This window comes from Melopsittacus undulatus, chromosome 10 (assembly GCF_012275295.1).
Source record: "Melopsittacus undulatus isolate bMelUnd1 chromosome 10, bMelUnd1.mat.Z, whole genome shotgun sequence".
Taxonomy (NCBI): Eukaryota; Metazoa; Chordata; class Aves; order Psittaciformes; family Psittaculidae; genus Melopsittacus; species Melopsittacus undulatus.
Genome location: NC_047536.1, coordinates 23,860,157 through 23,888,129, shown reverse-complemented (window position 1 = coordinate 23,888,129; position 27,973 = coordinate 23,860,157). Strand labels below are relative to the sequence as shown.

The window sequence follows — 27,973 nt, the reverse complement described above, 5'->3', positions numbered from 1 at the left end:
GATTACCTCTTTAGTTGGGTGGAAAAAGAGATTTCCCCTGGGTAAAAAAAGATAGGAAGGAAAATTATTTTATCTTCTGTGAGCAAGAACAATTATTTTGCTTGTTGTGCCTAGGAAAATATAAAGAGAGTTTGTTTTGAAAAAGGAATGTTTGAGATAGAGCGCGTGTCATCTCAGCACTGTTGATATTATTTCAGCAGTGCCAGGTTATTATAACAGTGTAGTCAGTAATACAATACTCAAGTTAACACTTCTGATGGAGCCACTGTGATTTCTACTATGAGACACTCTCAGTCAGAAACATAAGATGAAAAAGATACTGTCCTCTGTAATAACAAATTGTGCGTTCCTTAATAACAAACTTAACCTTGTGGTTACAGCGAATTCAGTAAGCTTAATTCTTGCCTTGGCAAGGGTGGCTGGATAAGTGTGGTTCATATGCACCACAGGACTTCCAGTCTTTTCTTTTCTTTACAGAAACCTTGAAGCAGTGACATCCATATGTAAATAAGCATATTCACTCTCTGAAGGTTACAGGAAAATGTAGCTTATAGAGTAACTGATAAGTATGTTATGAGACCTTATGGAAAGGACTAGTGAGTGATAGAGCATTTTATTAGCAGAACAGTAGAAGGTGATGGAGAACATATTAAGCCATGGCTATAAACAACTTTTAGATCCTTCAGCCTCAGTAGCAACGGACTGATGATTTATTGAACCAGCAATTGTCTATTTGAAAACCCTTTATAAAGCATTTATAAATACACTATGCACAAAACAATGACTCAGTAGTGCAGAAACTTACACTAGCAATGAAAGATCCTAGAGACTGGAAAAATTAGGCCAGCTTCCAGAAAGAAGATAGTGTCCAAAGTGTTGGTTATTGCAAACTTTGGAAAGGTAAGGAAATGATGCCACTTCATAGCTGAGTATCTAACTGAAAGGAAAGACAAACTGGGAACCAGAATTATACAGAGTAATGGAAGACAAGTGACTGAGATGTAGGCTTGGATCTGAACTGTAGAGCTTGGCCATTCATAAATTGGTTTGACATCCACTGTGGGAGATTTCTTTACCTTGGATTAGTAGCCTGACTCTTCAGCTGGGGTAGAGGATATCAGTGGAGCTGCAAGGCATCGTCCATGGTCCTTTTACCCAGTAAGACATGAGCTTCTTGACTGATATGGGCCTGCTGTTTTGGCTGAAGATGGATGCATCTATAGAGCTTCAAGTTTTATGCAGTCCTAAACAAAATGAAGTCTTCCCAGCATCTCTGTCACTGTGTTGTCCTTGCTGTTTTCATTCCCAGGTAATCTAAAAACTAATTATAAAAAAGAAGAATTTGCAAGCATTTGTGAGGCTACATACAAAGAGTTCTGTTTCATTAACTCCCATATCTTCAACACATATTTTCTTATGCATAATTATCTGTATTGCTTCAGGACCACCATTCTTAAAATGCTAGTGCTTTAACTCTCCATGCCTTTAGCAAGCCATTTGTCTGGTGAAATTTACCTTTTTCCCTAAGGTGAATCAGATTTATTCTAATTGGATCGGGAGTTCTGTAGCAGAACTTCCCCTGTTTTCAATATCATTCTTGAACTTTTAGGGAGGATCATTCCAAGTATGATATATGCAGAGATGTACATGCCTCTGGGACTTGCAGTGCCTGCCCAGGTGCAATGTGTGCTGGCATTCCTGCATTAACCTCCCAGCACAATTGGCAGTGGGAGCAATCACAAGTTCAGCTGTATTTTGGCCTCATCTGTTTTCTTGGCTGCACTATAGACAGAGTACAAACTCTCCAGGGACCTTGCAGACATCCCAGATGCAGAGTCAGCTGCAAGTATGAGCAAAGAGAAATGAGAAGGGCTTTGCAGCCACTTACCCAAGACCATGTTGTGGTGCAGAACTGCATGTGTTTCACTGAGGGATGCTGTGGGAGCTGCTCCAGCATCTTTAGTGGCTGGGGTCTCAGTCTTGGGGCATGCTCCCAGCACAAGCTTGCGCTTGCTCCCCCCCACCCTGCTGCCATCTCACTGCAGCAGGCATGTGTTGTTGCATTTCCCATTGTAGCCAGCCCTTAATGTTTATTGCATGCCAAATAATTTTCAGCAGGTAGTAATATTTAATATGCATGAGTTCTCTTGGCCTTGCTTAGCTGTGTTCCCAAAATCCCATTTGTGCTGCTGACAGAATTAGTGACTCTGGATGTCTTTTCTGATCTAGACACCAGCTTCATATTAAGCTGCAGTTAGTCCTGGCAAGTGAAAGGCATAGTAAATTGGCAGGTTAGTTTTCCAAGACTTTCTTCAAGCTCCATTTTCAAAAGACATCAACATAAACATGTCAGTAAGTAGTTGTTGCTTAGGATACTCATGTAATGTCTGTTATGGGGAAAGTTTGAAGCAAGTACTAATCCAGTCCCAGACACGTGTATACCTGCAGCATCAGACTGATGAAATGGCTGGAGAAGGAGTGTAATAGTCTGTTTGAAGGGCAAGAATACAAAAAAGTTTACTAGAAATTAAGAGATACATGAGTTAATTCCAGAATTTTGAACCCAGTTCTAGTGAGTAACGCCAGCCATTTGTGTCACAATACTCTAATTTGAACTTTTAATCACAATTAAGAGCACACAAATTAGGCATGACATTGTATGCTTATTGCTTAGAGGCTCTGTCACTGATTGATAGTGTATATTTGTATTAGTAGTATTAGTGCTGAAGTAATACTCATATTTAACACAATTCACTGTGTTGACTTTGACTAACTACCTTCAGATACCACCAGCCTCCAGTGTAATCAATAATCATGATACTGAATCATTTCTATGCCAACAGCTATGTTTATACTGGAAACTTCAGTATAGAAACCTCAGAGTCCTGTGGTAGCTGCTGCTGAATATGATAGCAATGATTGTCATACTTTTAAACAATATTTGTTGAATCATGTCAGGCAGCTCCTTGGCTGGTGTAAGCTCAGCAATGCACCACCTAGAGATTAACCAGCTACTTGTATTTTTCAGAATCCTCTGCAAGGTATTTAATTTTATTTTATATATTCCTTCTCTACTCCTGTCATGTTCTCCCTCTTGGGGACAATGCAAATATTTCAAACCAACTTTATAAATGCTTCCTAACTATGTCTTCAGCTGGGCACCAGCTTCCATTTAAATACTTGTGCACAACCTGTGTCTGGCATGTGTCCCATGGCCCAGGTTGTGCTCACCACCCCTTACACTTGTGGTTTTTCCAACTCTAAATGATGTGTGTGTCTGACGGAGTGGATTCATCACTTTTTGTGCCTTCATATGCATCTGCTTTTCATTCCATCCATCATTACCACCCAAACACCCTCTTGGTCAAAGGCCTGGGCCATGGAGCACCACAAACTTGAACTGTCCCTTGCACAAATGAGCCCTGTCTCAACATCTGAAGAATGACTCCAGAACAAAGTGTGTTGTCCAGTTTGAGGATGCCTCATTATTTTAGAGTACGGCAGGAGAACAGGGGAGAAGATGAATTAAGGAAGGGAAATCATAGAATCACAGAATGGCTTGGGTTGGAAGGGATCTTAAAAATCATCTAGTTCCAACCACCCTGCCATGAGCAGGGACACCTGTATGTATTATCCCAAATGTAACATCTGATCTGCCTTGGAGATAGAACTAGTTTCCTAGTGGACTGTTTACTCCACTGGAGTCCCTCCTTCCTTTCTCTCTCTGCTGGGAATGGTCTCTAATGAGGAATTGTCTCTAACAAGGAAGAGTTCCCACTGAGCCGAGTTGAGATTCAACCATCTGGCTCAAGCCTCTTTTCTCCCTCTGGTGCTGTTGGCACTGCCCACAGAGGAGCAACGTGTTGTGGAAGGGTAGGGAGGCATTGGCACATGAGAGTTGCTAAAATACCAATAGAGAAAATTCATGCCAGCAAGCACAAGAGATAAAAAGAAGCAATGTTCATTGATATCAGTCAAAAAAGGAGCAGCAGGAGAGGGAAGAGGGGTGTGCAGAAAGGATGGCATAAACACCTGCGTTGGAGGGCAGAGAAGTGCAGCTATGGACACCCAGATACCAGGGCAGTGCAGGAGGTAGCGGTGCAGAGTCTGCTGGCTGGGCCAGGGGAGTGGGCACCATCCTCCTGGTTGCCCAAAAGCCTTTAGTCGGGACACCAGTGCCTGTGTGTCCAGGCACTGTCTTCCCCTAGAGCTCAGCCTATGTGTTGGGCTGGGAACAGAGGTGACACCTGTGCATGTCACTGCAGGTTTGATGAAATTCTTCATTTTGCTTATTGAATCTTTTTTTTCTTGAGTGCAGGCAGGAAAGTGTTTGTGGGTACACATGCTTGGCGAGTGCAACAAGCAGATAGATGTGCATTGCTGAAAAATCCCTTACTCCTGGAGCTTTCAAACAAAAGCTTTCAAATGTAATTAAAATTTTGCAGGGGGAGAGTCAGATCTGAGGGGGGAGATACCAGCTTTGCTCTCTGCTTTATCTCTGACTGGAACCGTTCCTGCTGCTGGAAATGCAGCAAGAGAGAGCTCCGTGCTGCCTCAGTTTGAAGATAATAACTTTAATTTTAGCTCCCAATTCCTTTTTTTTTTTTCAAAGGCAGTCTGACCTGTGACTGGTAAAGTTACAGAATTGCTCCATCTGACGCGATGAGAGGTAACTCAACAGGTGAGAGCTGAAGCAGTTTGTATGCAGGCAAGAAATGTAGGTTTTAAGAACATTACAGGTTGTGAAATACAAGTTTTATGCATCCTGTATGGAAAACAAAGCCAGACTTCTTCAGTCTTTAAAGAAAAAGTGGTGCTTAACTTCCTTTAAAAAGCAGTGTTTTTCTCCTGGCTCATTTCACATGGAGGTTTGTTCTCTTTGCTTGATTAAATGTTAATCCAGCCCACCCTAAGAGTGTGCAGTTTCTTTTGTTAAGCTCTGGACTTCTGAACACCGTAGATGAAGGAGAGAGTGACATCAATCACAGGCACAGCGAGAGCAGAAGACGGAAACCAGTGCTAATGCAATTAGCACATTTATTTGTCATGCATCAGAGAAACTGAAGCCCTCCTTGGCACAGGAGCTCTGACTCCCGGCAGAAGCCCCATGGACCAGGTTGCTGCTGGGAGGGACCAGGGGCTTTGATCCCTCTGGAGGCAGGATCTGGTGTGTCCTCTGTGCCTCAGCCCCGCTCAGCCAGCCAGCCCATGCACCAAGCTAACATCCTCTGAAGTCTCCACCTTTCCTCCCGCCAGCCTTGCAGGATGTCACCCTACTGTCCCCGATTGAGGTGGCAGTGTGGAGGCTCAGCAACACTCACAGGTGCTGAAATGACAAGCAATGACAAATGAAATCTGCAGTGCTCACATCGGGCGATGCCTCTTGGCTGCCCAGCCATAGCCAGGGGCCATGCAGCCCTTTCCTCGCTTGTCTGAGTTGTTCTCTGAAGCCGACATCCTCAGCTCCATTCAGTGCACTCCATTTACAGTCGCCATCTGTTCCCTTTAATGAGAGAGCTATCAATTTTTTTCACCTGATTACTGATTGTTCCAGACTATTGTTGATTGCTTTGTTTTATTAATTACTCATTTTGACATGCTGTATCTGTCCCTTTTGTTCCGAAAACAGATGCTCTTGTTTTCGAGCATCATTACTGATGGTTATTGCTAATAAGATAAAGCTGCAGTTCCAGTTTAACTGAGGGGCCTAACACTGTGGCTCCGGTTATTCTAATGTTTCATCACTGGATATTTTAGTCAAGCCTGAGAAAAATATTTCATTTTTAGTGCCACAGGGGCTCACATCATTTGAAGGAAAGGGACTTTTCTGTGTTCCTTGATGCATAGAGCAATGGGGTCTGTAGCTGTTGCTGTTCCTAGAGACTGTGATTAAGCAATCAACAATACTAATGTCATTGTGAAGTTTCTTCACTTACTCATCCCTGTTATTGTGGTTATGAAAGGCTGCAGATTCCCATAAGAAACTTCTCAAATCAAAATCATTTCCTCACTGTGTTTGGAACTAAGCAAAAGATGCTTTTCAGATTGTCAGACAAGGTTCGCCACATCTTAAAAATGAAAATGTAGTGGTCTATTAGAAGCGGGGGAGGTAACAGCACTGCACCAGTTGAAAGGGTTTCCACTAACAGTTGCTATTTTAAAATACTATCTCAGTATTGTGTTAAGCCTTGGAAAAACTGTCTCTGTGTGGAGTTGAGATGGAAGCCACGTCATTGCTTTCTGATGGAATTAGATACTCATTCAGTTCAATTTTAAGGAAGTATTTATGAGGTGAAGTCAATTCTTGCAAAACATGGTCTCTCATTCTGCAACAAATCCGATTGCTGATCCTGTGCTTTCACTGTGCTTATTCCCAGCTCCGGGCTCATGCGGTGGATATGAATGGAAACAAGGTGGAGAATCCTATTGACCTGTACATCTATGTGATTGATATGAATGACAACAGACCAGAGTTTATAAACCAAGTCTATAATGGATCTGTTGATGAAGGCTCTAAACCAGGTACAGTTGAAAAAAAGTCTTAAAGTTTCACAGGCATTCCAACATTAATCTGGTGTGGTGGCTTCACCTCCTCTTGAGACAGAGGGAATGCAGGAGAGGTTTGCTGTTGCTAGCTCTGTTGAAAGCTGATGGAAGTGAGAACAATCTAGCTAGTGTATCTTTCTCTAGATGCAGAGAAAGTGCAGACTGGGTTTAGAGTGAACGTGGATCCTGGTGGTCCCTTCCTAGATGTGGAATTTGCAAAAACAGCAGTTTTGTAGAATAATGTTGTTGCCATTCTCTGTGTAACCATTCTCACATGTACAGGGTTGTTAGTTTAACTAGAAAGTACTGACAGCCAACTTGGCAGTGGCCGTTCCCTGACCTTGTGCCTGAAATGTTGAATATCTACCTCTATGATACTTAATCTCATCATTTCTAAACTCAGTATCTGGTATCCACTCCAAATAGGTCTCTGTGAAGGTGTGAAGATAATCCTTTCTTATTTGGGGCCAGATGCAAACCTGTTGAAGTGGGAATGTTCCCACTGAAATGGTTGATTCATCCTCCACCCTATGGACTTTCTTATGGAGGGAGAAATAGGGGAAAGCGATTTGTCAGTAAAAAATTAGTGAGAGAGTAAGCTATACGCAGAATACAAGTGATGATTTTTACATGACCATGTTTATATTCTTGGAAAAATACAGTTGTAAGGGTCTTTAATGTTTTCTTTTCAACTATATTGTTGATCTATTGTTTAAGTGCAGTGTAACCCTGCAGTTCCCAATACTGGTAGCAGGGTTGTTTTAGCTTATTGCTGAGCATAACTAATCTGAGCGTATTCATTCTCGGAACATAAATTATACTGTGAAAACTGTCAGCAGTACAATTGGAAGCCTCCTGAAATCAGAGGCAGATTTTTCCAAGGCAGATTTTATCCTCAGTTGTTTGTTGGCTGAGGGGGTTGAACCCCATGTGACTTTATTTGGTGTCAGCAAACATTTATCATGGCTTCTCCCCTGCCTGAGGTGTCATAGGAAAGTCTCTGGGGGCCACTGGTTTTAATCAGGTGATTCATAGGCGTGATTGATTGTCTTTCAGCATTGTGAGGAATGGGCTGCTGTGGTGGCATGCAGTGGGAACAGAACGTGATGTTATTTTTGAGGAAATAATAGGTACAGCTCCGTTCCTGATGTGCTTTGGGTGGTGATATACTGGCTTCAAAGTGCTGATCCTGGTCCTGCTCAGCAGAGGGAATGTGAGAAGTCCCTGAGCTAATGCTTCTATTGACGTCTACCTAGAGGATTTTCTGGCTTTCGTTTGAAGGCCACTTAGGGGCATATCAAGGTTTGAAGGCTGATACAACATTTCCATAACAAATCATATTTCTTATATCTTATTCTAGGACAGATCAATATTCAAAGTGTTCCCAATGTTCTATCTAGCTCTGCTCATTTGTGTGAAAGAAGCAGTAAATTGCATCCTCTTGTCTGAAATCCAGATATGCCTTTGTGCTATTAAATCAAAATAGGATACCTTTGCCTACAAAATACTTCTGCCTCTTGCTTCTATCAGTGATTTTTGGTGTTTTGTATCTCAGGCTGGAGTGCCTGCCTTTAAGGCAAGCAGGTAGAAAGCAATCTGGTTTTATTCAAAAGCAATTACGTTTGTCTTTGATGTATTTGTAGGGTTTTGGGGTTTTTTCCATCTTTCCTGCTTAATTGCTGTTCTTTTAAAGGTTTATATTAGTATTGAATTGCTGTTCTTAGCTTTTGTAGAACCTCATGGGAATTTAGGTATCTGAGGCCCTCATTCCATGTATTTGGCAATAAACATGATGCTGTGTCTTTGAGAAAGTGATGGAGAGGTCACAGAGTTTCTGTGGATGTCTGCATGCTCCTCCTTTGCCTCAAAGTTCCATATCCCTGTTCCATATAGAGACAAGTCTAGACAATGTATTTAGCTAAGTGTAGATCTTGCAGAGATTTGGAAACATTTTTATAGTTCAGGATGCTTCAGAGGATTATAGTAACGAAGGAGGTGCCACACCAGCCGTTGCAAGAATAAATATATGTAACCAGAATTCATGATTATTTGTGGCACTGGTCGACAAACAAAAGACATTGCATATTCCTGGAGGTAACGGCAAAATGTGTTCAATATTGATTCAACAGTATGTTATATATGTCTATGCATCTATAAATATGTATATGCCTATGTGTGTATATCCATGTATAAAGTACAGATTTGCTTCAAGCAAACTAAAAAAATCTTATTATATGTTAGAGGAGTTCAGCATTCATTTTCCACTGTTCATTGCTACTCAACTATGCCTGAGGACTAAAAATGCTTCCCTGGATATCCTGTGCAATTGTTATTTCTCACATCTTCCATATGTCCATTTATAATGGCTGTGATTAAAAATGCAGTGTTACTCGATTACCACAGTATCTGCAAGGTTCTTCATAATTTTGCACACCTCTGATGAGACAAGTAGCGTGTTAGAGTATCCCAGATAAATGCTGACTCTGAGGGTTGCTAATGCGAGCAGCCAGTGATTGGTTGAATTCAGTAGGAATTTTGCCCAAATTTAAATTAAAAAAAAGAAAAACAGGACATATGGAGCTGAAGCTCTACCCATGGAAATTTTGCAGAGCAAGACCATCAGAAATATGCTGTTGAGCACAGACTGAGCAAGGCGCAGTGACCTTGAGCTGCAGGGAAAGCCCTGTAAAGCTTTAGCAGGACCGACAGAGCAGATCCCATTCAAAGGGAACAGGAAGGGCTCAGTGGTGCTGTCAGAGAACACCCAGGGGTAGAGGGCAAAGCCAAGCAGCTGGAGTGCAGGCAGTGCTGTGTCTCTGAGGATGCTGCAGCACCAGAGGCAGTGTGGTCCCCTCATAGCAGCCAGGATGCTGTGAGCTGACAGAGAGCACTGTGCTTCATCTCTGACCCTTGAAGGACAGCTGCAAATTGTGCCTGGCCATGGCAGGGGATGCAGAGTGGTCAAGGAAGATGTGACCGACAGTGAGTAAGACAAAAGGAGGTAAAGTGAACCAAGAAAATGGGGACACAGGAAGGATGTGTACTCCAACCTGTGGCACAGTGTGATACTGCTGGGCATTTAGCCTCCCACAGAAGAAGCAAGTTTGCTTTAGCCTAAAATACAAATATCCTTCCAAGGGGATTGTCCAAGAGCTGTAAGAATTGGCAGCAAGGTGCAGAGACTCATTAAAGACAGTTTGATGGATTTTAAGTGAAGGGGTTCCCAGATTGCAGAGTACTCAGGCTGCCTGGGTTTCCAAAGAGTGTGCTCTTTGCAGCATGTAAGTCACCTTGAAGCAAACCTTGACATGAATAGAAAAGAAATCATTAAGTATTATTAATTAAAATAGGTTGTTGTTGCTGGTTAAGGTTATAATAACTTAATTGAAATAGTGTCTTACACCATGGCCTAGTGTTCTTGAAATCAGAAGCTCATTCTTCGTGGAGCAAAGTCCTTTGTAGTGCAAACACATGTGTCAAAGCCTGGCTCTTGTACATCTTCAAATGTATGCTGGCTTTTAAACTGAATTGCATTTCTTTCTCCTTTTCTGACACTCTGTGGAAAACATTTAAATGCACTTCTAGCTTATCTAGCCTAAGGTCATGCAGCTAGACAATGTAAATGTGCAAATGCAGACCCTTCCAAAAATGCAGAGCAGGAATAGTGATGCAGGGTTTTCTTTTCCAAAAGACCATCTTTCTTCCTTTGCTCTCTCCCTCTACGAGCTGTTTTGATTTAATGTGACACTGTTTGAAAGTGTATCTTAAAAGACCGTGTTTTACTCATATTGAATAATGTTCTGCCTCTTTGAACTTTGCCTCTATATGAAGAACACAGCCGAGTTTTAAAAATGCAGCTGCAAGCTCGAGCTGAAATCCCCCTGGTCCCTCTGGCAGCCTTAATCAGCAAAGTTCTCCTGGAGCTGCAGAAGTTGCCTTTCAAGCACTGATAAAGCGGGGTGGGTTGCACGGCTTCACTGCCCAGCGCTGCCTGCCCTGCGAGGATTTTGCTGCCTTTTCAAAGCCCACATCTCTGAGCTGCAATGTGCAAGCTCCACCACCTTACAGCAGAAAAGAGCTGGGGCTTGGGGTCTACAACACCAATTACTGGCTGCTGTAAGCCCAGCCCTGCACTTGTACCTCTGAGCTTGCAGCATCCCAGGGGTGTCTGTGGGAATGTTGTTTCAGAAGCATTTCTACAGGTTTTGGTCAATAAGATAGAATGAAAATGCTTAGATGTAAAAGAAAAAGGGGGAATTTAATCACAAAACAAAAACATGATGGAGATAAGTTGTTTTGTTCACTGCAGAAGCTTAGTTTTGATATAACCACCACAAAATGTACCTTATGGTAGAATGTGGATGTCTCACTTAACTGAAGCATTCAGTTCTGAAAAGGTCAATGTGAAATGCACTGCAGCGACTCGAGTGCTTTGCTCTGAGTTGTATCTATTTTGTTTTAACAGAAAGATTGTCAGAAATTAACACATCTCTCCAAAACAATTTGTTCTTGTCAGACTGGCCTTTTCCATTCCCATTCATCCTTTCCACTTCACTAACTTTCTGAATACATCTTTCAAGTCAGAAGCAGAAGTCCAAGTAGCTTCTTTTAAACTAGAGTTTCATCCAGCTCTTTCTTTCTCATGTTGCTGTGTAGGACAGTTTCCTCCTGCCACACTCCCTGGAAGCAGTGTGAATGATGCTAAGTATGGACAGTTCTCCAAAACAAAGGAATATTAGTATTTCTTACGTGAGGAATGTTGTCATTTAAAATCTCCCAATCTCCTCCTGATTTCATGGAACTCTCATACAATAATTGTTGATGGCATGCCATGTGAAAAATGGAATAGCTGGGAGCCAAATCTATATGTGGCAAATTAAGTTAAAGAAATCTCATAAAAATAAGAGCTATACAAAAACCCAAGGATTTTAAAAGCCGATTATTCTACTAGTGTACCAGTTTGTTTATTTTATTTCTGTGCCAGCAAGATTCCCTCAGAGATTAGCACCATGGACTAATGCACAGATGGGGCCAGAAACTTGAAAGTCATCTGAATATTAAGAATTTAAATCTTTAGCCTCAGTGATTTGAACGGAAAGCCAATTATGAGGCTGAATTAGTTTTCAAATTAAACTGCAATTTAAGGCTTGCAAAATTAATCTTTTAAGGCATATAGTTGCGTTTTTATATATATTCATGTGGAGAATTTGTATTCTGCTGTTCTGGCTTGTTCCTCTTCTCCAACCTGACAGTACAGTTCAGAAAGAGATGACTGGTGTCCTGCAGGTTGCTCTTTCAGTGAAGGAACAGAGCGAGTGCTGCTGGGTGGCAGGGGAGGAAATGAAAGCAGCAGTGCTGGAGATCTGAAGAGAAGATGGTTCGTCTTTAAAAATTAATAGGAAGCTGAGTGAAAACCCCTTTCTTCCAGTAAAAACCATTCCAAACCCACCATAGTGCTGCTCATAATTAAAACATTAAATATTCTTTTACCAGCTGGAGGCAAATTAATTTGAGCATTTAGGAAGGACCTAATTCAACAGAGCACCTGAACAGGTTGGCAGACCTCGGCTGATTTGGCGGATGGCACAGGGCAGCCAGGGTGTTGATAGCACTAGAACTAGAGATTATGTAAAGTTAAAATGGTAAAATCTTCAAGAGCCAGAGTGGTTTTCAACAGATTCTGCCAGTCATCCCAAAGCTCTTCACATGTTGAGTGCATTGCTTCTGGGTTCATCACAAGCCCAAATACACGCATCAATGTGGTGCCATCTTCTGCAGCTTGGGTAGGTGCTACTCCTATCCTTGCAGTTTATCTACTGTTAGAAATATCTTTGTCCAACCCATGTATTCTCTCACACATTGCACACAGACTTTAGATGCACAGTATTCTTTTTAAAGTTCTTTTGCTCAGCCAAGAACAACTTTAAGATAAGGAATTGTTTTTCTGCAGCCAGATGTGGTAGTGCTTTCCATTTTGTTTCAAGGTGAATGGTTATGAAAGCTGTGTTCTTAATTTCCTTTTCAGAAGCATCTGGTCCCAAGAGCAAGGAAGTGAATTATAGGGCTGTAGGTGAGGAAAAAATGCAAATCCCCAGGCTGATGTTTTTTTTACTCCAGAAGAAACGACCAACTTGATATAAAGAAAAAAATGTGGAAACACATTTTGAGGCCATGCTAGAAGGGAGTTACAAAAGTCCACTCTCTGCTGCCTTTTAACCAGCAGTTACAAATGCCATAGAATGATATAATTGCAGTATTTAAATTACTTTCTGTTACATTATAATATAGTTATTATATTACATTATATTGCTAAAATTCAAGGATTAGATTCAGGCCTTGTGGACAATGCATTCAGTCTAAGGTTTTGCATCTGGGTCTGTTTGGATTCACTAGTTCCATACACCTTCAGTTAAGCATGAAACCCAGCCACACTTTCAAGCACAGTTCTGTGGTAGCTTTCAGGATATCTTATCCTGAGTTACACTTTCCCTATATTCTGAATTCGACTCTGGGAATCAAGAAGATTCATCTGCAGGAGCTCAGCTGAGCTGAGGCTCATCGATTTATGCAGTCAAAACTACTTGCTTAGAGGCTGAATGTTTTACTTCTGTTATTTCTCTGCAACATGCGAGGTCTCTGTAGGCTGCAGACTGCTCTACAGGAGTTATCTCCAAATCTGGCCGTGCCCATGTGCACACTGCTTTCAGTGCATCCACTCATTTCCTCTCCAGAGGTATTTATATAATTTCTAACAATAAGAAGGTATTATTTCAGTTTTGGGTGACAGCAACCCCTTCAACTTGCTCAGTCATTTCTCCAGACTGCTTGCTGTCTTTATTCTCATTAGAATGGCTCTTGCCTTGTTGAAGGCTGAGAATCTGATGTCTCCACTAATTAGGAAGTGGCATCCTTTATGAATTAGGTTAGCTGCTTGAAAGGTCAAAATTTGCCAATGATTACAAAATAATGGTGGAAGAGAATGACAGTAGATCTCTGTTAGGGCTGAAGGAATATCGCTCAGAAAGAGAGTGCTTTTTCTGTTTAGTTTTCTACCTACAGCATGTGGGGTGCAATTTAAGTATATGATACAGTTTCCACAGCCTCCTCTTAGAGAAACTGATTTGTTATTGTCTAGACCAGTGGTCTGTGCAGTGGGTGGGGAGCTGGCTGATAGGACACACTCTGCAGGTGGTGGTGAATAGCTCCTTCTCCAGCTGGGAACCTGACACTAGTGGGGTCTCCCAGGGATAGATACTGAGCTGTTCAACCTCATCTTAAGTGATCTACATGATGGGATCAAGTGTACCCTGACCAAGTTTGCTGTTAATACCATTTTTTATTTGAAACCCTCAACAAAGAGTGCATGAAAGTACTTCAAATCACCCACGAAGTTGTTGTTTTTTTTACTTGAGAATACAGATTAGTTTGCTGAGATGTTTTAGTCTTTAACACTACAACAGTTCTCCAAACACTGTTCTCAGAATCATACTCACTGGCAAGATAAATCCACCCATAAGGAGCTCTGTTCTGTGCCATCCAGACTGCTACTGGTACCCCAGGTACGGCAAGTAAAACCAGCTTGGGATGGCTCATCAGCATTGCAATCTGCATACTTGAAGACAGCCCCCTCCTGTCCCTCACCTCAAGTCCCACATTGTAATGGAAGAATCTTCTTAGTTTTATTGATCAATTAAAAAAAATCATAGCACAAGCACACTTAAGCATGTTTATGGGTAAGAAAGATCATATTTTGCATAGGGAAGCTGTATACAAGTAGTCATGTGTATAGTTGTACTCTGAAGACTTGTTTAGGATCCCATCATGCTTCTCATTGCACCTTAGTTTTGATGCCTTTGCTTTTCTAGTGTTCTGTCTTTCTGTCCCTGAGACTTATTGCAATGAATGAAATCACTTAAAGGGTGAAGTTTTCCTATCATGAGTATTGGCATTAGATTCCCATCCTCTGTGGGGAGAAAAATTAATATCAGGAAACACTTCTGAGTGGAAAAAAATATTTTCAAGAAATGTTGTGAATTTTACACCACTTTTCAGTATTTAATCTTCCCATCAGCAGTTACTGTCTTCTCTCTGTCTGGCATCAGATGTAGGGTATTCACTAAGTGAGCTTTCCAATTTGGGGTGAAAAAAAATTAGGAGTTAGGGGAGGTTTCCATTAGTACTAAGACATTATTAACTTGGGTTAATGAAGATCTAATGTAATATGGCCATCACCACATGTCTGCACATAATGATTCAATCCTTTTCTATGGGGGAATGATTAAATTAAGTAGCTTGTAGGTCAAAATTAGACTGAGAAGGTTAACCAACCTTTAATGATTCTGCAACCATTTACCAGCCATTAAAAAACATAAACTGTAAGATAAAACTGAGTAGAGAATTAGTATTATCAGTGAAAACTGGATGAAGTTTTAGCTTTTTCTGTTTCTATCACATGAGTAAACTGAGGATTGTGCATTTTTATAATGATATGTGGTATAAAGGGCAAAGTGAAAGGTTTTTTTATCTCTTTTTTTTATTGTTATTTTGACTCCTGACAAGTGCCCATTAGCTCTTTTTTTTTAAGCATGCATTAAATCTTACTAATGGATATCAAACCAGCTCAGAAAAATTGTAATTATAAAGCAATTGAAACGCGTACTTTGGGAGCAAAACTAAGATACTGTTTGTATGCCTTAAAACCATAAAAGCTCAGTCTTTTCAGAGAAGTGAAGTTGCATAGATGGGAGAGCAGAGCTTGCAGACAACATGATCTGAATTAGCACTCCTCAGCATGCTTGGAGACTGTCTGAGCTGATTCTCAGATTCCAGAGTGATTTGGGGTGGACATTTGTTTACAAATGTATGCTTATCTGCTTACACATACACAGGACAACTATCTTGTTTTCCTTATATTTTTACTCAACATGTACAGTTGGAATGAGATATAACAAACCTAACAAAAACTTCTTGCAGCTTTTTCCAAATAGATGCAATCAATTTTAAAATTGATAAACAAAACTGAATATAGAGGTAAAAATTATCTCCCTTTGCTTCCATCCCCCCAGGTTCTGTAAGGAGTTATTTTGCCTATCCTGTAGAAGGCTTAATTAATCTAAAGGGAATATTTTCCATAAGGGATGCTTTCAAGCATCTGTCTCATGTGTCTTGTCCTTTGTTAGATTGAAACAAAAACACCTCATTTGATAAAATAACGTCTAGGAGATGGCAGATGGAAATCAAAGGGAACACATGAAGTTGCAAATTCTTGGGGTCTTGCCTTTTACTGATAGATCTCCTTCATCATGCCATACATTAATTTTAACTCAGGTGATATATGAACTCGGTGCATTAGTTAATGAAAGCTAATGCACAGTAATCTTGTCATCACTAGCTGTGCATGATAATTCAATCTGTTTCTCGGAAGAGCTGTTCAACATGTAACAAATTTGATTTAATATTGACATGATGTACTAGGTTAGGTATTTTATTTAACAGACTGTGTGCCTTCTTTAATGAGAAGTGGTTTTCTTTCAACACGTTATCTACCTAACTTAGTAGGCCAGGTGTGTAGTTTAATACAGTTATATCAAATGCTGTCTGGACTGGGTGTTCATTATGTGAATGCACTGCACAGACTGGGGCAAATTCCTGAGTTTTGGCTCTTGATGCATTCACTTAATGTTATCAGTGTGCTTGAGAGCAAGCCCTTCAGAGGGGAAGAGTAAAGCTAATGCTTCTCTCATGCATTGAAAGCATAGAGCCCCTCCTGCCTCTTTTTTGCACTTTTCTTGTGGCTTCCTCACCACTGACAAGGTCTGGCCCAAAAATCATAGAATCAAAAAACAGTTTGGGTTGGAAGGGATCTTAAAAAATCATCTAGTTCCAGCTCCCCTGCTATGGGCAAGGTCAACTTGGCAAAGTGCAGTGTGAGGGTCTTGAATGTGAGGCGTTTGCCTAGTGTTTCTGGTCTGTAGTGGCTGCTTCCAGTCTCTGTTTGGGTAGGATACAGCAATTTAGAGGTGGTGTGGTTAATACTTTGATTTACAGAAAACACATACACACATTCTGTGGGCCAGCTTGGGCAGTTTGTGCTTTTTCGTTGAAACCCTAATAATACCATTCTCTGTAAGAACTCTTCTGTCTGCCACTGTATATTTGCCTAATTTGTGTAGTAATAGGGGCTGGGTATGAGAATGTATTTCCTTTATTTTAATGTAAAGTATATGAAGATATATCACCATGCATAGAACACAAAAACATAACTTTATTTACTTTTATAGCAGGTAAATCATCACCAAACATCTTAATATAGTGGGAGACTTTATATAGCACCCAGAAGATGTTTGAGACTGTAGCAGTATATATCCACACTGTTCTGCTGAATACTCTTGTGCATAGATATATGTTTATGTCATTCACTGCAGCACTCATGTACCTAGAGGTTATCTGTTGCTTAAAGACAGCCTAAATGTACAGAAAACTGAGTGGAATGTAGATGGTGATGTACGTTGCACCAGCACCGCAGAGCAGACCTAAGGAGTGGTACCCTTGGCATGGGTAACAAGAGATGCCATTGTGCTCATATCTTTGGATCAGCATTGCCGGGTGGGAAATGTATATGCATAGGAATGGGAAGGGACATATCAGCCACCACCCAGACTGCACAGAGGAAGAAACAATTTGAGCCGATTTACAGCAGACTATGGTCAGACAAGTAGCCCAAGGGAGAGCCGGGGAAAGAAGTGGCTGCTGCAGTTCCATCATGTGCTGCAGAGTGCTGCAGCCACAAAGGATCCTTTGCAAAGGCCATTTTATTAAATTATGAGTTAGTAATTAATGCCAAATTCCTCTCTATTTTCTCTGTGGTTGGGTTTCATAATCAAAATTAAAGGTATGAGTTAGGGAGCAGATTGCTTCTTGAAGTACAGCTCCCTGGTGCTTAGTTCATGACCTTAGAGACATTTATCCACTCCCATCTCCCTTTATGGGGATGTAGGTCAAAGGCTGTTGAAATAGTTCTCTTTTTCTAGAGCAGATGTGCTCAGTCCAATGCTACACTGCAGGGAAGAATAGAAAAGGTTGGGGAAAGAGTGAAGGAAACCGACTGTGCACTCCATCTACAGGATAGCTGCTGTCAGCTCACCCTATGCCCATCACAGCTGCAGCCTGTTGGGTTCCCCAGCCAAGCTGGGAACATACCAACTTGCACTTTCCTAGTTTATTTTGGAAGCTACAGTGCAGTCTGAGAGATCCCAGATGAAGAAGAACCATAACTGTGGGGTGCCCTTTTCTGAACCTAGTAGCCCAAATAACTTTCCTTTTTGAGGTGTTTCTTGCACAAGGAGTGAATCATGAAATACCACCTCTTTTTTGGAATATGTCCAAAGGCTGCACATGTCCTAAAATAGATTCTGTTTTCCTCTTCCACTTCTGTTTTCATTAGCCCCAGGTTTTGACATTCTACTCAGAGATATTTTCACAGCATAGAATGCATTACGATAACAGAAATTCCAAATCAAACATCTCATTCAGCATATTTCCTATTTAAATTTCTCCTGTACATTTCCCCTGTACTTATCTAAGGGTTGGCTTCTTTATTTGTATCAGTTGTCTCATGATAACTAGTTTTGCAAAAAGCGGAAAAAGAATATTTTAAGAGAAAGGAGAAAATTCATTGCTTCTAGTCTTCTTTCAAGTCAGTGTGCTTTCCCTCTCCTGAAGTTTATTGATCAGAAAAATGTTCAAGTTGTTGAATAGTTTGTTTTCATTTCACAAATGTGAATCCAGATTATTGCAGAAAAATAGGAATGTGTTCATCGTTAGAATTTGCTTTACTCATTAATTTATTTTTTAATCTATAATTCTTATTGAACTAGGAAAACTCACAGGAACACGTATCACCACAGAGAACAAAAAGAGCCTGATTGAGCTAGAAGGAAGGAGATCAGCAAAGCACTTTGCACAGCGCAAAATACAAATTTATGAGGCCACTTCTTGCTAATACTGAGAAATGTTGTTTTCCCAAAGTTGGGGAAGGTACTGGGGGCATTTTCTACATATCACATGGCTTAAAAACACTCAGCTGGGGTACAGAATTTGGGCATGTCAGAACCATTGGCAGATCTGCCTGTGTAGAGCACAGAGTATGTTTTTAAGCTCCCTTGCAACAGATGCAAGCTCTCCAGCTCTCTGCTTTCTCTGAACTGGAAGCTCGGTAGCTTTGTGACAAGCTGAGAATCTGGGCTAATTAGATGAGACATGATGCAGTGTTGATGTAGCCACATCCTCGAATTTGCCAGTGGCTCACATCTAACAAAGTGAGCAGAACAAACTTAGCTCTTTCTGCAGAACAGCACATGGCTCTGTCTTGAATCAGCTCAGGTTCTTGTTGGGACCACTTTGCATCCCTCCAGCACAGCACACTCCTAAGTTGTTTCATCTGCTCAGAGTTCCCAAATGAGCAGTGTTCAGGCAGTTCCTTCCATCTCTCCATTGCTGCTGTTGGGTTTGGTCATTACTAAGCGAGGTTATGTCTGGTTTCACTATCTCTCTGCCTCCCATTCCTCCTTTCAGGTCTCATATCATTAGGTTCAGCCACTGTCACAGATTGCTTTTTGTAAGCAGTATGTGTCTGCCCTTTTAGTCATTCTCTCCTACCAGTATGGCAAGTGTAAAGCTGGGCCCTATGAGCTCTGGGGGGGTCACAGGACCATGCAGCTGCAGGAGTCCATCCAATCAAGTAAGATCTTTTACCCTCATAATGCTAATTTCCCACTCTAACACAACACCCTGCTGCCAAACTCCAGTAATAATGAGCCTGTCAGTGCATCAGTGCACTCCCAACAGTATCTAGAAAGTAGGGATTTTTTTTTTTGCAAGCAAATGGAGACACTGGTGATTAGCAAGAAACAAACCAGTGATTCAATGCATCACTGGCCACACACACCAAATCATTGATTTTCTGTCCTGCTGGGCAGCAGCTGTTCCATTTGCTCTGCAGAAATACTTTTTTCCTCCTCCAGAAAGGGCCAGAAGGGTGGATGCTTCTCCAAGAACTGGAGGCAGCAGGCAGTTGCTTCCTGCGCTGGGCATGATGGGGTCCTTCTGAAGCTGCTAAGAAATCTGATGGGTATTAAACTCTATGTCTGAATGCATGTGAATGCAGTGATTGGATGGAAAGAAATTTCCTGTGAGAAACTATGAAACTGCAGGACAAAAAATGATGCCCTAAAATTTACAATCTGAAAGAATTAGAATTTAATCGTAGATAACCTGATATGATTTCTCACTATATACCAGTTGTGTGTAATCAATATCCTTACAGATCATCTAGTCTCAGCGGTCTGCTGTTTTCATAATCCTCACCTTGCCTAGCTGGCTGCATTGAAATGGGATGTCTACTCCATAATATTTCTGAGTAAAATGCATGACCCTGAGTCAATGGACCGCAATCTGCTCTGCAATGAGATAGTCCTGATGTTTCATCTTCTCTTGTTCCAAGGTACCTACGTGATGACAGTGACAGCAAACGATGCAGATGACAGTACTACAGCAAATGGGATGGTGAGGTACCGCATCGTGACACAGACCCCACAGAGCCCATCACAAAATATGTTTACAATTAACAGCGAGACAGGTGACATTGTCACTGTGGCTGCTGGGCTTGACAGAGAGGTGAGTTTAAAAGCCATCTACTGGGTTTCCCATTGTTGAGGGTTACTGACTTAAAAAGCCCAAATCTTGTTTTGAATTCTAAACCTCTAAAAGTTTGAGTTGTGACATGGAGATCGCGGTCTTTGCTTCTGCAGCAGCTGTGAGGCATCCTGGCTTTGATGTGGTATTTTTGTCTGAATCCATATCCAGTCGATGAAACCCTGGGAGAATCTTCAAACTCATGAAGCTGATATTTTTCTTGCGTAAATTTGTACAACTCAAAGATGTAAAAAATATTCCAGAAGGAGCAGGGGGATGAGTAAATTGGCATTTGTTCTTCTATTGTGAGACAAAGTGGCAGACATCAATAGCCCTTTCTAGACCTGTCTTGCTTAGTTCTTGTGTGTTACCTTTGGAGGGAGTTACACAGCCTATACTCAACACATTTTGCATGTGTCGTGATCTTTGTGTCATTTCCAAAATAGGAAAATATCTTCCAGTGACTTTAGTTTTGCATGAAGCTCTGCCTTTAATGCCTCTTCTTCCCGGTGCTTTAGAATATACAGCTTTTCCAAATGCAGGAGAAAATTCATTTCTACTGATAAAAACATGCTCTCTCACTATAAGCTACATAGGATGATTCTCAGAGCTCTGCCTTCTCTAGCTGTGAATATAGCTCAAGGACAGAGCAGTTATACCTCACGCATTAAATAAAAATCAATGTAGCATCAGTGGTGGGTTGCAGTGTCTGGGGAAGAAGGGGATGGAGGTCAATGGGTGTGAAGGGAGAGAATCCCAGAGCTGAAATTCTTCTCCACTGTTCTGTGTGGTTCATGGAGTGTTACCTGTCCAATGCAATTAGTAGATCATGATCAACTAAATGATGGGAAGGACCATTTGTTCATGAAGCAAACAGCCACAAACAGCATGGCTATGCAGCAGATACAAAAGTGATGACTTACATAGTCTTAGGTTTAGATATTTTAAGTTCGGGCAGTCCACAGAGGTAAGAATTCCAGTGAAATCCATTCTGAGAGAGCCCAGTGTGTGGCATTCCTTGGAGGAGGCACCAGAAACTGATTTTGTTCTCTTTTCTCTCCCTTCTTCCCCCATGACTGATGGCAGGAATGGCATGAGCAGGATGCCGAACATGAAGGCTGGTGCATGGGTTTCCTGCCTGGGACACCCAACTCAGAGGGGTGAAAATTTCCAGCACCTCAGAGGGGTTTCTTTTGGCTTCAGAGCTGCACAGCAGCTTTGGGATGAATCCCAAATGTGGCTGCAGAGCCACTGCTGAGAGGGGATAAAAGCTTTGGCAGCAGCTCAGCAGCAAGCAGAGAGCCCCCGGGCAGCCAGGGGGACCAGCATGGGATGGGGCTGCTGGCTGGAAGTGATGTGGATCTGGGTCTTGCCCAAGGCACAGTTTCAGGGCAAGTCAACCCAGGGGCAGACACTGTGTGAAACAGCTTTCCAGTGAGAAGGTCAGATGAGCAAAGAGCATTCCAGATGTGAAGACAAGAAGCAGAACTGGGGGAGCAGGAGGAGCACCAGAGCCTGTTCCCTCCCACCTGATGTGGCAGGCTTTGTAAGCACAACCTGGGGCGGATTTGACCTTTCTCTGCTCTTTTTATGTAGAGAACCAGAAAGTCAGCTGAATCTTAAGCAGGTGGATTATCCTAGGCAGGGCTGAAGCCTGCAGCTTGCTTGTAGTCAAAGAGGAGAAACAAGTGCTGTAGAGACTGCTGGCAGCCTCAGGGGGATGGACAGTGGCAGGGTACTCAGAGGAGAGATCTGAATTCTGGCAGGGAAGTGCTGATTTTATGGAAATGACAGAAGTATTATTGCCCCCTTGACATCAGTGGGGGCCAGCATTTTGAGGTAGGGCCTTATGAACAGAGAAAGGTTATTGGTTTGTATTTATTTCAGAGACATAGATCAAGATAGCTTAGTGGGAGAGAGGTTTTAATCTTAGTAAATCAGCTGAAAAAAAAAAGAGGAAGGGATAATTAAGGGGGAAAGGATAAGCAAAACATCATCTTTTTCCAGTTTTGTCTTACTGCATCTGAAGTATTCTAAAAACTTGCAGGGGAACCATATGCTTCATGTTAGTTCCCCTATTGCATTGGATCTGGGAAATCAAGGCAAGCTGGCACACTGCATATGGAAATAGAGTGTCGAGTGTCCCAAGCTGGTGCCAGGTTGGGCAACAGACACTTGGATGAAGGCAGAACAACCAGCTCTGGGCGCAATCCTGGGGCTGCCCTGAAGCTACATGCTTATTCCCAGAGCTCTGTGCTGCCTTGCGGGATTACATCTGGAATTGGCAAAAGTTTCTGGTTTATGAACATAAAATTGTGTTAAGTTTAAATTGAAAAATGTGTTTAAGCACTCCCATAACTGTAGCACAGATTGGGACTTTTTGTTTTTGTTTGTTTTTCCTGGAATCTGGAGAAGGCTATTAGAGGAGTAAATTTGGTTTAGCTGCTGACATTTTCTTGTTGTTAGGAAAAGGAGCCGAAGAGTAGTACTTGGAATGCAGATTTGTGTAAATTAAAATGTTAACAAATCTGACCTATTCAGCTGAAACTACTACAACCAAGATGAATTCCCTGGATACCAGTTATTTTTCCAAATGCTTATTGACACGTTTATCAGTGCCTATGACACTATTATGTTAAGCTGTGCTGAAACAGAACCAGGTTTTCAGCCTCCATTGGACCCTTCTGCCTTGCCTCCTGCAATGCAAAGGTGCCTCAAAGCAGGCATGAAAATAACTGTCAAAGCTGTTCCAAATCTGAGACAGGTTCGTGTTCCAGATCCAGCATTTGTCTTTCAGAGGGGAGAAAAGTCACTTCAGAACTGGTATTTCTAGCTCAACCTTTCTGTTGCATACCTGATATTCTCAGCATCTCCACTTAAATATGTATAGAATCATAGAACGATTAGTGTTAGAAAGGATTTTAAGATCATCCAGTTCCAACCCCCTACCATGGGCTGGGACACCTCACACTAGACCATGTTGCCCAAGGCTCTGTTGCTGGTTTTTTACGTTACTTTCAATTCATGAAATGTCCAAAAAACTGGATATGCTTCAGCTTGCTTTGTGCCATGAGAAGTGTTTTGGTTAATCTGCAAGGAACCTGTTTTAAGACAAATATGTGTAGTTTGCTGCTGTTTCTAAACCCTCATTTCCACCAACCAAGGAGAAAATTAAAAACTCAGCCTCTCAAATTGTGCTGGTCTCTCTAAATGCCTCTGATACTGAAAATAACAAAATCAAAAGCCAAGGTGTTATAATAGTGATGGCTTTAAAGTTCTCTTATCTGGTTCCCATTAATCTGGATGTAAATATGGTTACAGTGCATGGTAACTATTCACTCATTATGACTCTGCTTAATTGAATGGATCCCCAAGGAAGACAGAGATAATTGGACCGCACTTCATGAAAATTATTAGAGGACAATTTAGCAACAGCCTGATTTAAGCTCCTGGATGCCTAAGGGTGAGAAATGCCAAAGGCGGAACAAAGGCACATCTATCCCTTGAACTAATAGAGAAAAAGATAGGGATTTAGAGTATGCCAGAGGTTCAAAGGTGCATTCAGACAGCCAGGCTTAGCTGAAAAGGTTAAAAGCAGATACTTGTTCTAATACAGGGAAATGTAGGAAGTCTGTAGCTGATTTAATGAAGCTAGGAGGGAGAGATCAAATAGTGCTAAGAGCACAGAATGTGTGGATTAGTAGGGAAGGCTGTGAACACATGAGATGAACAAGTTGTAACAAAGTTCAGGGGATAGGAGAGGACCATACTAGCTTATTGAATTTGTGGCAGGCTGCTGCAGAAATGGGTGGTACTACTCGGAGATGCTGCCTAATTCATAGCTTAATTTAACAGTGCATCTGAATTCCATGTCATAGCTCGCTTTTTTTCAGCTGCAAGATCATAAGAGGTAATAAAGGGTCAGTTGTCCCCATCTGGGGCTCAGAAGCAGGCAGAACATTCATATTTCTGCTTCTATATTCATTATATATATTTCTATATATATTTCATTCTATTCATTTCTATATTAATTTCTATATTCATTCATATTTATCCACTCTGATAAGTGACGTTTCTCCTTACACCCATGCAAAAGGGACCAGATCTGTTCTGTGTGTCAGCTCATTTCATCCGCTGCTGCTCACACTGGCGTCCCAGGCAGGGTTTGAGCCCAGACTGTCAGTCTGACAGTAAGCTCCTGGGGCAGAAAATCAACCCCATCAGCTCTTTTGATTTCTCTGGTGGCAGAATATCTGTCTCAGTAGTACAGTAAACCTGCACTGGGGCTATAGTATAGACAATATCAACCTCTGAAGAGCTTCCCCTAAATATTTTATGAACACGGGCTTTGAGCAAGCAGGAGGAAGAAAAAAGCAATGAGAGAAAGGGAGCTGGTTGATCCCACATTCTGCTGCCAGGCCAGTATACATCGAGACAGCTCAAATGTCGTGCAAGCTTATTTGAGATAATAAGTGGTGCTTGTAGTGTAATGTTGCTAACTTCTTTAAATCTCATTGAGAAAGGAGTCCCTTCTCAGCACATTCATCTCATGTTGAAGGAATGAAGAAAGTCAGGAGCTCTGAGTTGCTTCTTCTGAATTTCTCTGTTTATATTTCTTTTAAAAGTGATTGGCTCTCAGCTGCTGCAAATGCTTTTAAAAATACATGAAATCCAATTCTATGATTACTGCACTTGGCTTTCCAAAAACATGATGTTGCTACTCTTTCTCAAGTGAGTGAAAGATAAAAGGGAGAGCCTGCCAACAACTGAGTTAGTGGCTTATTTTATTTATGAATGAAATGGCAGGATTTTTGTGGGGAAAAGGAAAAGTTCTTCTTATTAACAAAGACAGTTGATTTCTTTTCCAACACTGGTTTTGGTGCAACTCGACTTTTCTGATAGAGCAGACTTTTGAAAAGTTACATTAAAAAAACAAAAACAAACAGTATTCTGCTCCTCCAAAAACTGAGCAAGAATTGGGTTTTACCATCAGTAGTAACTATTTTGGATACTTTTATCTCCAGGTCATTGCAGCAGCTTTCCAGAGCCTTGTTCCTTCATTTCAAATGTTGGCTGGGAGTAAACAAGGCATTGCACTGGTGATAGGAGTTAGGTTAGCCATTAAGAGTTCTATAATTTATCCTTTGTGAAACAGTACTATAGAGAGCAATCGACTAGTTTGAGATCACGCAAATACAGTGGGTTTAATCTGGGCTTGTCTCTTCCATCCACTTGATACTCTAAGAATACATACTCTAAGTGTAGCTAATAGGTAACACAGGCTGAGCCTTGCTTATATACTTGCTTATATACTTATAATACCTTACTTCTTATACCTTTCTTATATACTCTGTACATACTCTACTAAATGTAGCCAACAGGTAGTGCAGGCTGAGATTTGCTTTCTGTACCAGGAAGCTTCCCTCTGACAGAGGAGTCCGGCAGCTTTCAATCCTTTCACCAGCCCTGGAATATAACAAAAGGAATGCATTATGTTCTAAATTATCACTGCCCGTGTTAATTATTTCCCTTCACTGCATATCAGTGTGATGTTCTGCAGACCTGTGCCACCTCCTCTGAGCAGGGCTGGAGGAATATCTGCTGCAGCATGAGGCTGAAGAATCTTGACATGATGTGAGTAATAGATGAGTGAATCTGTGTAGATTATCAGTCTAGTATGTGTACAGACAAAACATAAAAAAATGAGACAAAGTGACATCTAAATGGCTTAACTGCATCCTCAGAGTTTCCCATTTTCCCCACTCAAATTATCCATCTCCAAAGAGCAGTGAGGACTAATGCAAAAATTGGTAAGAGGATGTCACCTTGTGACAGGCACAATCTAGTGTGCACCGTCTTTGTTATTTTTATATATTACAGGAGTTCTTCATAGTGAGAGGAATTCTGGTTTTCATGTTTTCTCCATTATTTTTTCCAGAGAAGAACTAAACATTAGATTCTGCTGAGCCACAAATATCTTGCTTTTAAAGATGAAGTTCCCACATCACTGCATTAAAACATGCAGAAGAATGCATCCATAGCTGAACTCACAGGAGGAGAATGAGAGTGAGAGATTAGTGATTATTTTTCCAGTGAGGCACATCCATTTCTATGAATTTGGACCTCAAGCTACTGTATTTAGCCTCCAAACTCACAGGCTCTCAAAGTGTTTTCCAGTGACTGAGATGATGGACTGTAACAGAGTTCTAAGGATAAGTGGCTTTTCCAGTTCTCACAGTATTCAAATAATGGCTGTAAGTCTTTGTGAAGCTTGTCTTCAAGCCAGACATAAACTACCAGAGCCTTAACAGGAATGTACAGGTAAAATACTATAGAATTCTCTGAACAGCAGGTCAGGCTCTGATCTGCTTGTCCCTTCTAGCCTTGGCCTTAATGTATTGGACAGTGTCCCTTTGCTATTGAGAAGCAGCTTGCCCCGGTGCTGTCACACAGCAGGCTCTGCCTTCGTTGGCTGCCACATGCCATCCCAGAGATTTGTGCAGCACAGAGTCACTCTAGGGGATGAAAGCCACTCTATAAATGTCATTTATCACTGAATACTGTGTTATTCCTGATACCTTATAATTCTTCAGGTCCATGTAACAAAAATATAAACACTGAAGCTTCATATATTAATATGTCTGAAATCGTTACTTAAAGATAAAACTATTTAAATTATTCAGTTATAAAATTATCCTATTTCCACAGCAGCGTATCCTGCCAAAGGAAGAGCTGATTAGCCATAAACTGAATTTAGCCAGTAGATTTATGGTTGATTCTCATTTACATTTCCACATTGTATGTAGGATTGATTTGAGTTCGCTCCATCATTCCAGCATGCATTTTGTTTTCTTATTACAGACAAAAATTACCTTTTTCAGCAAATTATGGTGAGGAGCACTGCCACTCATCAGTGAAGAAGGTTCATTTTATTAAGCTCATTTAGTGCCTGTGGAAATGCATCATGCACGCAATGGAGAGCCACTTGTAGTACTTTGAAATACCAGAAGCTAGTAGATGGGGAGGGCTTGAATCTGCTCTGAGTGCTCTTGGTCCAGCATTGCTTAATGGATTTCTCAGTAGCCCTTGTTACAGGATGAGAAAGATGTGAATGAAGCCTCATTGTAGAAATGCTGTTGTTTGTTTTAATTAAGAGGGGAATTACGTCAGTGTTTCTGAAGGCTTGTTACAGTACCTGAAAAGAATATGTCTTCCCGTTTGTGTTTCTCAAATAGCAGTGACTGTGTCTCTTTCTGCTGGGTGTTTCCAGAATTCTCTGTACCTTTCAGTCTTCTGCATGATTGCTGCAACTTTCTAAATACGATGCTGCCAAGCAGGTGTTGGAGCCTGTGTGTATGGAAAGGGTTGAGGGTTTTTTTCATTATTTTTCCTTGATAAAAACCTGCTAGCTAGGTAGACCAGTGAAATCAATAGAGTAAGGGCTCCGAGGCACGGGCCTTGGAATATGATAGCTTTAGTATGTGCTTCACTAAAACAAAAAAGATGATTTGGAGATGATAGGAGAAACTTCTAAAGAATCATAGAGTGGTTTAGATTGAGAGGGAGCATAAAGCTCATCCAGTTCCAACCCTCTCTTGTGGATAGGGACACTGTTCGCTGGACCAGGTTTTTCAAAACCCCATCCAAACTGGCCTTGAAAAAAACAAAAGAGCTTTCCAAAAAAATGGAGGCTGGTAAATAGCTTGGAACACATGGAAGTCCAGTGAGTAGATAG

General features: G+C 41.3%; 1 protein-coding gene across 3 annotated transcripts in view; it reads left to right on the top strand.

Annotated features, from left to right (window-relative positions):
• Positions 1-27,973, top strand: part of LOC101872730 (cadherin-4) — a 457,816-nt gene that overhangs the window by 359,102 nt on the left and 70,741 nt on the right. For all 3 annotated transcript variants that reach the window (XM_031047633.2, XM_031047634.2, XM_034066742.1), the window contains 2 exons: positions 6,378-6,522; positions 20,048-20,220. In XM_031047633.2, coding sequence (XP_030903493.1) covers positions 6,378-6,522; positions 20,048-20,220 — 318 coding nt within the window. The remainder of the gene's footprint in view (positions 1-6,377; positions 6,523-20,047; positions 20,221-27,973) is intronic.